Consider the following 12,366-nt stretch of genomic DNA (forward strand, 5'->3'; position numbering starts at 1 on the left):
CATTCTCTGAATTTTTTAAGCACTTGATTTGGTCACCAATAACATTGAACCAAGTCCACGTCTGTGGAGTAAATAAATGTCATTCATTTCACTGAACTTAAGCTTATACACCATCCCCCCCTCCCGCCCAAGAATATAGCCCTAGAGGAGAACAGAAAAAGAATATATTTGTAAGCCTTTTAAAAATGTTCTGAAAGGTTGTAGTGGAGTGTCTGTGGGAATTGGCAAGAGATATTTTTCATTATTACCAGAAATAGACACCAACCCAGATTGGCAAAATTATAAGAGGAGTGAGGTAAATAGATGAGGCTGTCAGTTAGGTTCCTGGGGGACAGCAGCTAACTGTGAAGGTGGGATCTTGTTTTAATTATTTTTGGAATAACATGGAAATTCTAAATATGGAGCTAACAATGTGCCAAGTCTTTTCAGAGGCCTGACAGTTAGGATAATTAATGCTTAATGCTTTGTGGGATAATTGTGTGGAGTGGGTTGCTTCTAACTTAGTCACCTAAGTCAGTAGTATTGTTTTGGGGTCTTTTTATGGAAGAGGCACAAAAGGTCTCTTTATTAGGGAATGGAGTGGCAGTGAACAGAGATAATTGTGATATCAGTGACCTTACTGGGTGCCTTTTAGCCCTTTTGGGGGGGGTTGTCTACAGTGTCTTTTTTAAAAAATTTTTTTAAATGTTTATTTTGGGGGGGCGGGGGAGGGCAGAACAGGAGACACAGAATCCAAAGTAGGCTCCAGGCTCTGAGCTGTCAGCACAGAGCCTGACGTGGGAGTCGAACCCACAAGCCGTGAGATCATGACCTGAGCCAAAGTCAGACGCTTAACTGACTGAGCCACCCAGGTGCCCCTACAGTGTCTCTTTAAATGAGGAATAGTTCTAAAGCTTATGGTGCTCTCAATAACCCACATAGGTTCTCACAAATATGGTGCTCTCATAACCCACATAGGTGCTCTCAAATATCCCAATTCTGATTTGGGATCAGAATTTTTTTTTAACAAATCACAGTGACGTTATAATTGAATGTTTAGTTGGCTTTTTGGTTGTGTATCGTACTAGTTGTTTTCTTTTAAAAATTAAAAATCAAAAGTTTTCTGCTGGAAATGCCATTATCTAGAAAATAGCATTCTATTTCTTAACATCTCAACTATTTTTTTGTATGTGTCTTGTATTGCTTTATAGGCAGTGGGTTAAGTTTTGGGGGCCAATTATATTTCATGCTTTTGTAGTTTCCTGTGCTTTGGATTTGGTTATTACCAGGTTAATTAAGGCTCTGACGGTCTTCTACCTCTTATTCCTGCTCAGAGAAGCAAATACCCAAGTGAATATTCAGTGTGAACTTCTAGCTACAAAAACTTGAATGTTTTGAAGAGGATTAACTGATACATGGATATCATCATATTCCGACACAGTTGAGACTATAAAAACCAAAGCAGCACTGAGTATTACATGGAAGCGCCCGAATAATTCTTGTCTTTTAAGTATAATTTTCTTATTAAAAATAATGACTTTGAAGAACCATTAGAGTTCATCCGTTCAGTAAATACAAATTAAGTTGCTTATTATTGAATATCTATTTGTGCCCATCTCTGTGCTCAGCGCTTTAACTAGCCCCCTTGTTTGATGCCCACAACCCTTTGAGGTACCCCCATTTTACAGTAAGGAAACAGATTGTAGAGAATTGAGTAACAGTTGCCCAAATTCACACTGCAGAGCTAAGATTAAAGTCCACACGTAGTTGACTCTACTAACCTGTATTCTTTATCAGTATACCCCATTCAGAGTAGGCAGGGTGTGCCAAGATGAGCAAGACAGAGTCCCTGCCTTATAAAAGACCAGAAACTATCCTACAAATGTGAGATGAGCCATGTGAGAGGTTCATATACAAGGGACATCAAGAGTTCTGTGGCTGCAGAGATTATTTAGGAAAGTTGTAGAAAATGTGGCAATTGAGCCTGGCCCTTGAGTTTTTCTGCTCTATTCTCAGCTACTCACTTTGTGTTTGATTGTTCGTTTGCAAAAAATTAACCAGCACCTCCACTGGGAGGTAGGATCATGGCTTCTCACTGCACAAAGCAAACAGGTCTTCCATCTAGACCAGCTTTCATTCACTTGGACACATCACTCTTGATGGTAATGAAGTTTGCTAGATCAGGTTATCTGAATGTGTTAGGTTCAGATGTCAGGTTCTTGGCCTGAACCTGTGTCTCCTTTCTAGTCTCATTATTTTCCTCCTTTAATTTGTCACACCACATGACAAACACCTCTAATTTCTCCTATTGGCCAACCACTTCTTGCTCCTGCCGACACCTACCCCTGTGCTCCTTAAGAAAAGTGGAGGGGCAGGGATCTTGATGAGAAAAAGAAAACTAACCTAATTTTCTTTCTTTAAGAGTTGTGCTGTAGTGAGGGCGCCTGGCTGGCTCAGTTGGTGGAGCATGCATGCGGCTCTTGATCTCTGGGTCGTGAGTTCAAGCCCCACATTGGGCATGAAGCCTACCTTAAAAAGAGTTGTGCCATAGACACGTGGACTTGCTTATTAGTTCTTCAAACATTGCATCTTTCTCCTTTGTGCCACTCTGGGCCTTCTTGGCTTTTATAAAGTTGGGGTGCCTCGGTGGCTCAGTTGGTTAACCTTCTGACTGCAGCTCAGGTCATGACTTGCCGTTGTGAGTTCGAGCCCTGCATCAGGCTCTGTGCTGACCGCTCAGAGCCTGGATCCTGCTTCAAGTTCTGTGTAAACTGTAAGTAATTGCATAAGCTACAAACCTTACTCCCAAATCACCACATAAATAACAAATCACCACATAAATAACAGATGTGCATCTTGATCACAGCCAACCACATCACTTCTTCCAAGTCTGTCAGTGACTGGTCACCGCACATTCGTTACCCCTCAGCAAGCGTGTAGTTGTCTTGCCTCCTCATCCCCCAGAGATAAACAACGTGCAACATATTACAGAAATGGATTTTTGAAAGAGGAGCTTGGTCAACAAAGGTGAATTGCTAGAAGTGAAATTGCATGTGATTAGAAAGAGTTGAGGGGCGCCTGGGTGTCTCAGTCGGTTAAGAGTTCAACTTTGGTTCAAGTCATGATCTCACAGTTCGTGAGTTTGAGCCCCACATCAGGCTCTGTGCTGATGGTTCAGAGCCTGGAGCCTGCTTCGGATTCTGTGTCTCCCTCTCTCTCTCCCCACTGCCCCCTGCCCCCCACTCACACACACTCTCTCTCTCTCTCTCTCTCAAAAATAAATAAACATTAAAAAAAAAAAAGTTGAAAATGCCATCGACAGAGCGGAGCCAGGATGAGATGCAGGCCTGAACAAAGTCATGATAGAAGCCGTACTGAAAAAGCACTATGAATGTGAAAAATCAAGGTAGAGCCACTTTGACATTCTTTAATTTAAATTGCACTAGGAACGGAAAGCTGCTTATGGTTTAAAAGGAATGTTTACTTCTACTTTGGGTTGCAATTTTTTTTTTTTAAAAAGGTTAGTTTGGCCATGTGGCAGTTGGCCGTATTGAAAGAAAACAGTAATTATAAGGAGATTGAAGAAGAACTTTACTGCCAAAGATGGTTTCATCAATTCAGAAGTCATCATGAACTGGCTAACGTTTAGCTCTCTGGGGAGGCTGCTAGTGTAGATAAAAAATGCTGCTGTGAAATTTGTACCCAGATTCCAGAGATTAGTTAAGGCAGATGTTCTGATTGTCAAGGAAGGCAATCATTAAGAACTTCAAGCACAAAAGATACAGGATCATGAAGTGATCATGAAGGAGATAAGGGATAGATGAATTCATTTATATGAGACACCACAAGAGTGTGACTTTAAAACCCATGTTTATTTGGCCAGTCAACTGTGGCCAAGGAATTGGGGTCAGGACAATACAAATGTGGATGCCTGGAGGTATGAGGGAGAGGTGCTATAAGGCAAGGTTTTCACCTTAATGCTTACTTACATATGTTTACACGTTTGAGAGCAGAGATCCTTAGTGTAGAAAATGACATTTTGCCAGGAAGGGAGAAGCTTAGAAATGGTTAATCTAATGCTTTGCTTTGTGAGATTTAGGCTTAATATAATATTCAAAAGTTAAGTGAAGATAACGCATTGTTTCAAGACAGAAGGTCAAGAAATGTAATTTAAGAAATGCATGACAACTTGTATTCTGTGAATTTGGAGTTTGCATTTTCCCCACATTTCTCCAGCTCCTTTTTGTAATGAAATAGCTATTTACTTTTCCTGAAAATTTCTTGGTGGGCGTGGGGGTTAGGAACTAGCAATGTTAGCTTTTTTCTGATTATTTTGTAGCCTTGTTTATAGCTAAATTTGAAAGTGAGTAAAAATAAGTGATAAATTAGGAACTACATTGTCCAGTATTTAAATACCTCTCCAAGTTAAATGGTTATATATATATATATATATATATATATATATATATATATATATATATATATATATAGTTTGCAGAGCTTAAAATCATAATTCATGGCTTGGATTACTTTTAGGAAATGTAATTTGCAATTACTGTTAGCTTTTTTGATTAAAAAATAAGTTAAGAATTTCGTTTACTTTTGCATTTGCTTAAAAAGTTACTGCCTTCTTAACTGAAAGTAATTTTGTAAAACGTAGGACAGCATAGACTATGTTAGTCACTGTCCTCTGGACCACCGTTATGTCCTCCCATTATTTCTGGCCTCCTGGTGCTGCTCTGAGAGTTGATGCCCTGGTCTGGGTTGTTGTAGCCCATGCACCATAACAGTTGGTGAACAATGGATGCAGTCCAGCTTCCCTGGAATCATTACCATTAAAGATTCTTGTAACTGGGAGTTATTTTTTCCTAGACAGGACAATTTTCCCCACCTTTAATATTATATCCTGAAAATCTGCCTGTGAAAATGAAATAGATTTTTTCCTTTGTGAATTGCCTACGTAAGGACTTTGCCCTCTCTGTTGACTTTCATTGTTTATTAAAATTTGTAGTTACTCTCTGTTAGTTCCCTTCTTGGACTCTGTAGACTCTTACACATGTACCTCATATCAGAAACAGAAAACAAGTAGCTTGCTGCCTCTCCTTCCTTGTTAGTAGGAAAACACACTCATGATTTTATGAGTGAGGGGTGTAGGATAAACTTTTGGTAAGCAACATGATTTAAATGTACTGCTTGGCCAAGTGTCTGTAGATAGATGGATAAAGAAGATGTGGTGTATACACATAATGAGATATTACTCAGCCATAAAAAAGAATGAAATCTTGCCATTAGCAACCATGTGGATGGAGCTGCAAAGCCAAATAGACAAATACCATGCGATTTCACTCATGTGGAATTTAAGAAAACAGACAAGCAAAGGAAAAAAGAGAGAAGCAAACCCAGAAACAGACTTTTAACTGTAGAGGACAAACTGATGGTTTCCAGAGGGGAGGCGGGTAGGGGGATATGTGAAATAGGTGAGGGGGTTAAGGAGGGTAGTTGTTATGTTGATCACTGGGTCATGTATGGAAGTGTGGAATCATTAGATTGTATACCTGAAACTGATGCAACACTGTATATTAACTATACTGGAATAAAAATAAAAATAAATGTACTCCTTGGAACTGGAAATCATGAAGGTCCCCGACAAGCTAGATATTGCCAGACGCTCAATACTTTTGGTACTGGCGGTTGGCGTTGGGCATTCATGAAAGATCGCTGCCAAAAGTACGTTGCTGGTGTCAGCAGGATTTATCTCAGACTTGGTGTTGCGACCAGGCAAGGTTTCAAAGCTTACTTAAATTTAAGTAAATATTGCCAAAGTCTAAGTGATGAATATAGGTTTTAAAATATTTTTAGCAATAACCTTGATTTTGAAGTCACAGAAGCTTCATGTTTGGACTCTAAGATGTGGATGCATCAACAGGTTGATTAGAATACCCATGTGCATGTGGAACCCTTAGGGTAGGATCCTGTAACAGTAGAGTTCTGTGAAGTCTAATCCCATTCAACTGATCATTATGAGGAACCTGTAACATTTTACTTTTGTAGTTTGCAGAGCTGCTCCGGGTTTATAATAATACCCAGTTCATGTTCCATTGGTCCTTGGTGAAATGGGTTAGAATATTTGTCCAACTGAAAGTCAGATGAAAAATATGATATGGCTCCTACATCTTAATCTGTTTAAAGAGAGAAAGTAATGCTTCCTTACCATTTGATTGCAAAATTGATTTTAACAGCTGGTTGGTACACTTTTCTGCCTAGTGCCCACCTGGAGTGGTAGACCCAGCTCAACAGTGGTTATCCCAACTGTGTGTACTGGAGAGTCCTGAGTCCCTGTACTTTGGATCTTTCAGAATTGGATATTCTTCCCTTCATTAGCAGTATGTTTGTACAAATCATTATGGCACAGTGTGATATAAATGTGATATGTATGTAGTTTTATCTGCCGGATTAGACTGAAAACACCTTGAGGCACAAATAACCTTGTTTGCTGTTTTTAATCTCAAAGTATGCAGCACAAAATCTTGTGCCCCCAAAAAGTCTAAAAATAGATGGTTCCCATTCAGAATCTTATGATTCATTTATAAATATGCCATGCCAGGTTAACAGGAAAAGAGTAGTGGATACGGGCAATTGAGTAGTGAATCTCATGGCTGACACCTGCTTCAAAGTGGGCCTTGTACAATTTCCAAATATATCCTGTGACTCATCAGAGTCCATCTTGTCTTGGTATAAAACCTTACTAAATATTTAATTGTCATCTGACTTACTATTTTTATCTTACTTTCACTAGCTGAAGTGTCTCTTTGGGTGTAGTTATGTTTATTTTCTTTACAAAAGTCTCTGGGCCAAGGGATTGATGTTACCACTGATTTCCACAAGATGGCAGACCAGACCCTTTTTTGTGTGTTGTTAGGTTTCAAAGAATTTTTGACACTCTTTGCCGGCTCTTAATTACTGTTAAAATCTTTTCTGCTTTTCCTTTAGATGGGCAGTATCAAACCGAGAAATGCTCATAGCCCAAAACAGTTCCTTGGAATTTAAACTACACAGACTGTATTTTATTAGCTTGTTAATGGGCGGAACTACGAATCAGCGAGAAGCATTACAATATGCTAAAAATTTTCAGCCATTTGCCCTAAATCATCAAAAAGGTGAGTCTAGAGTCAAATGTTTTTAATTGGAACAGACCTATAGCCACCACTGGGATTTAGGTTTATCTTAAGGAGATCTAACACCAATTTGCTAAGGAACTAAAATAATTGTAGATGCTAATCGCTTAGATTATTATTAGATCGCTGAGTGGACCTAGAACAAAAGTAAAACATTGAAGCCTCTTGGATTCAAAGTCAGAAAGAGACATTGCATTTTGGGGATTCTGTATGTAAGAGATAGGAGAAAGAGCAGGCAGGCATGCCACCACAAAGTGTCCAAGGTGGCAGCAGTGACATCGAATGTCAGTGTGGGAGTCCTGGCCAGTTCTACAGCTAGAAATGTTTGGTGGCCCCATTTACGACGTTATCATTACTCATCTAGATAATGGTAGTTACACTATGCTGTGTATAAGAGTAAAGTAACTTGAAGTTTGTATTCAGTGTTTTCCTTTTCTTCCCCTTTCTCTCAATGCTGTTTCTTTGATTTACAGTGAAGGGATAAACCAAGCTTAAGGACCAGAATTTTAAAAGACATTGTTAATAACTTAGGCTATGTCAGTTGGGGGAATTTTTGCCTTTCTCAGCTTCCCACCCCCACGTCAGCCCCTGTTTCAGGAGTGCTCATTCATACCTCCAAATTGTCACTGGTTTTGTTTAGACATTCAGGTTTTGATGGGAAGCCTTGTGTACCTGAGACAAGGGATTGAGAACTCACCATACGTTCACCTACTTGATGCAAACCAGTGGGCTGACATCTGTGACATCTTTACTCGGGACGCCTGTGCCCTCCTGGGGCTCTCGGTGGAGTCCCCTCTCAGCGTCAGGTATGGAAATGGGTCCTGCTATTGAAATATGCACTGCTTGCTTTAGTTTTTCTTAATTTCCTGTCTCGCTTTTGAAGAGAACGTTTGTCTTTCTGAAGAAGAGTACGGTTGGTATTTCAGGAGATCATCACAATTGGTGATGAAACAGTCTTAGAGCAGTGTCATCTGTGAACCTCTGGGGGTCCCCCAGAGCCTTTTTCACTGTGCCGATATTTCCACAGATGGTGCAGCAACAGTGGTGTATTAAACTGCTTGAGCCTTAGCTCGCAGATCAGCAGAGCGGTCCCAGACTCCTAAAGGACTTGGCATATTCCCCACACATCATATTTCACCACACACTTGCAGTTTAAGACACACTAGTTTTACTTAAGACTGTTCTTAAAAAAAAAAAAAAAAAGATTGCTCTTGACAAAACATTTAAAATTATTAGTTTTATTACATTTTCACCTTTGAGTACACACCTTTTTAATATTCTGTGTGACAAAGTGGGAAGTTCTCATAAAGCACTTCAACTTCAAGCCAAAGTATCCTCTTGTCTCAGAAAACACCTGTGTATGTTGCTTGATTTTTATGAGCCAATACACTAGTTGTTGTTGTTTTTTAATTTTTTTAACTGTTTATTTTTGAGAGAGAGAGAGAGAGTGTGTGTGTGTGTGTGTGTGTGTGCGCGCGCGCGCGCGCGCGCGCGTGCGTGCGTGCAAGTGGGGGAGGGTCAGAGAGAGGGAGACACAGAATCTGAAGCAGGCTCCAGGCTCTGAGCTGTCAGCACAGAGCCTGATGCGGGTCTTGAACTCACGGGACCATGAGATCATGAGCTGAGCCAAAGTCGGGACGTTCAACCAACTGAGCCATCCAAGTGCCCCCACTAGTTGTTTTTTTCATGAAATAGTTCTTACTTGAAAAAAATCACTACAGCTGGGGCTCCTGGGTGGCTCAGTTGGTTAAGTGTCTGACTTTGGCTCAGTTCCTAATCTCACAGCTCGTGGATTCAAGCCCTGCATCGGGCTCTGTGCTGATGGTTCAGAGCCTGGAACCTGCTTAGGATTCTGTGTCTCCCTCTCTCTCTGCCCCTCCCCTGCTTGTGCTCTGTCTCTCTCACTCTCAAAAATAAATAAACATTAAAAAAAAAATTAGAATCACTACAGTTAATTACACTTAGGTTTTTGGCAGCTGTTTTTTCACATGTATGAAGTGAGCCTGTCATGTCAAGGAAAGCAACTGACTGTATCTTTTTGTATCTTTTAAATTCATGAGTTTAAGCTAAGATAGCAGTTTTGGAAAACTTGTATCTGCCACTGTGGGCATGCAGCTTCCCAATACTGTTTTTTCTCCCTGCCTCCTTCTTTTCCTTCCTTCCCTTATTTATCTGAGAGAGAGCATGCAAGCGAGTGCACAGGTGAGTGAGGGGCAGAGAGAGAGAATCCCATGCAGGGTTTGTGCTGACAGTGCTCCTGCAGTGGGGCTTGAGCTCACCCAGTGTAGATTTGGAACTCATGAACCGGGTTTGTGCTGACAGTGCTCCTGCAGTGGGGCTTGAGCTCACCCAGTGTAGATTTGGAACTCATGAACCGTGAGATCATGACCTGAGTTGAGCCAAAGTCAGATGCTTAACTGACTGAACTGCCCAGGGATCCCTTCCCAATACTTTTCTGATGAGATTGGTGATATTAATGAATTTGATTTTTTTGAGATTGTGTAATGAAATGTGTTAACACTTAGAAGATCTTAATTCACTGTGATCTTATAAAATCGTGCATGAGTAAAAGATTCATTCACAGTGTGAGACAGACAATTGGATTTTAATGTAGCAGGAAACAAAGAAATTCAGTGGCAAGGATTCACTCCACTCTGCAACTAACCTTTAAGAATCTACTACTTGTTGAGTTTTGGTGTGGCATTAAAGGAATATCACAATTATCTGAAAAGACAATTAAATTACCTGGCCTATCTGTTTAAAGCCAGATTTTTTTCCCCATTTATTTAAATCAAAAGAACACATTGCAACAAATTGAATGCAGCAGAAGATATAAGAATCTGTCTTCCATAAAGCTAGGCATAAAGAGATTTGTAAAAATGTAAAACAGTGCCAGTCTTGTCACAATTTTTGGATTGGAAAATACGGAGTTTTTGTTTTGTTTTGTTTTTTGGTAAGAATGTTATTTATAACGTGATATATTTATTATTTTAAACAAATTGATATTTTTTAAATGTGTCAGTTTTAATTTCTAGTACAATAATATAACCCACAGAAACAAATGCCTTTGAGATTCTTAATATCTAAGCATGTAAGTGGGTCTTGAAAACAAGAAGTCGATGAACCTGTTTAAGAAAATAACTTCTTTAGCTCTCCTATTTATTTAATGCCTCAAGTGTTTTAGATCCCTGCTATGTGCCAGGCATTGTATGAGCTACAAAGGTGAACAAGGTACCTTCTGCCTTCCGTGGGGTGTTCCAGCTGAGCATAGGAGACACTGAGGCAGTTTGTTATAATGCATGAGCAGGCTGCAGGTCAGGTTCTCTGGGGGAACAGAGTGTGAAATGGTGGAGATGACACGAGGGAGGTTTGTTAGGATGAGCCCCCGTGGCAGAATGAAAGCAGCAGGATTAGGGTAAGTTGGACTGCAGAGTAGTCTTATCAGAGGCCTCAGCACATCCCTGAGGAGCTCTGGCGCCATGGTGGGCCTGTGAAGCTGTTCCAAATTAGGGTGACAAGCTGGGCTTCTGTATCCTCACCCAGAGCAGTCATCAGATGTGACCCTGGTCAGGTGACTTGCTTCAACTGAGGGCAGTCCTGAAGAGGGACTCGGCTGAGAGACGACTGTGAGCATTTCTGGGTCTGAGAAATGAGCACTTCTGCCCTGGACAGGGGCATCCTGGTCTAGGGTCTAGAAGGAGGCTGAGCAAGAAACTGTTTCAGGATATCGTTAATGACTGATAAGCAGAGCCCATTGAATCTGGTGGTTTTGTAAAATGTGAAGGTTTTTTTTTTTTTTTTTTTTTTCTTGGCACTGATTTAACAAAGCAGAGGGCACTGTGCCCTGTCCAATGGCCAGGACCCTGTGCACACGGAGTCTGGAGGGATTGATGTTTCCTGGGACCAAGCTGTCTGACACCTGGCCTGGCACTGACATTTCCTCTTCTCTCCCAGTTTCTCAGCAGGTTGTGTGGCACTGCCAGCGTTAATTAATATCAAAGCCGTGATAGAACAGAGGCAGTGCACAGGAGTTTGGAACCAGAAAGATGAATTACCTGTGAGTTCCACTTTCTACCGTTCTCTGTTTTTTCCTGCCATGAGAAGAACATGGATGCTAAGAGTTTAAAATGCCTGTTTTTTGCCTTTTAACGAGAGAACACCGTTGTAGCCGTTCAGCCAGGATTCTTGTATGTCATGTGTAGACATGATTAAAAACAATAGAAATGGGGAGCTAGTACATTTTGGAGGCGCTGGAGTTTCTGGTTTTTAATTTTGACGTAGAAAAAAACGAATACAATTTTGACGTAGAGAGCTAGTGAAGGAAGACATCACAGGTGTGCGTGGCATCTGTACTGTGGCACGCAGTATGTTCTGCAGGGCCCTGGAGAAACCACTCGGACTACGGTTTTTTAAAATAGAAGAGCGGTGAGTCAACTGGTTGAATTTAGTTTTGTGTTAAGCATCGATATTTATGAAATCATGGGTTTGTGCTTAATCAAAATAAGCACAGAGCTGCTAAAATAAAGGTTGTCCCTGGTACACGTGCAGTCCTCAGCGGCCCTCCAGTGCTGCGTGTCCACTGCTCTCCTGGCCATGATTTTAAACATCACCTCTAGTCACTTGCCAACCCTATTACTTCTCTAAGCAGTAGTTTGTGGTACCTTCCTTCCCTTTCTGGGGCTGTTAAAGACTAGAGATAACATTGGTATGCTTAGAATAACATGGGACACATAGTAGGGACTCCAGCTTTGCTGCCATAGGAGTTATGACATGGAGTGGCAAAGGTCATTGTATGTGACCTTTGACAGTAAGCACTAAAACTTGGACTGCAGTTATCATGCCTGTCACGGTTGTGTCACGGACCCTAAAAGGCTAAATACGCATTTGGCTTTTGCTTTTTGTCTGCCATGCCTGTGCACAGGTTTATCCACAGTCACCTTCCAGCTGGTAACTGTCGGTTGGCTGCCCCAGCTCCTCCTCAGAGATCTGTTTTGATTAAAGACACAGGTGCATTCCCAGTCTGAGTGTGGTCAGGACACAGGCAGCACCCCTCCTTGACTGCTGCTTATTTGAACAAGTGAAAAGAACTTGAGCCTTCACTTCTTTGCTGAGGAAGGTGCCTGCAAGAATCTGGCAGCTTCCCAGCTGTGCTACGTGCATCTCTGACATTTGTGCATGAGCACAGAGCACGCTGAAGTCTGAATTCACCTGA

At 41.0% G+C, this 12,366-nt stretch overlaps 1 protein-coding gene across 4 annotated transcripts in view; it reads left to right on the forward strand.

The window, feature by feature from the left end:
- Nucleotides 1-12,366, forward strand: part of RMND5A (required for meiotic nuclear division 5 homolog A) — a 62,941-nt gene that overhangs the window by 43,961 nt on the left and 6,614 nt on the right. For all 4 annotated transcript variants that reach the window (XM_047851340.1, XM_047851337.1, XM_047851339.1 and 1 more), the window contains 3 exons: nucleotides 6,970-7,136; nucleotides 7,795-7,960; nucleotides 11,109-11,211. In XM_047851340.1, coding sequence (XP_047707296.1) covers nucleotides 6,970-7,136; nucleotides 7,795-7,960; nucleotides 11,109-11,211 — 436 coding nt within the window. The remainder of the gene's footprint in view (nucleotides 1-6,969; nucleotides 7,137-7,794; nucleotides 7,961-11,108; nucleotides 11,212-12,366) is intronic.

This window comes from Prionailurus viverrinus, chromosome A3 (genome assembly GCF_022837055.1).
Source record: "Prionailurus viverrinus isolate Anna chromosome A3, UM_Priviv_1.0, whole genome shotgun sequence".
In the NCBI taxonomy this organism is placed as follows: Eukaryota; Metazoa; Chordata; class Mammalia; order Carnivora; family Felidae; genus Prionailurus; species Prionailurus viverrinus.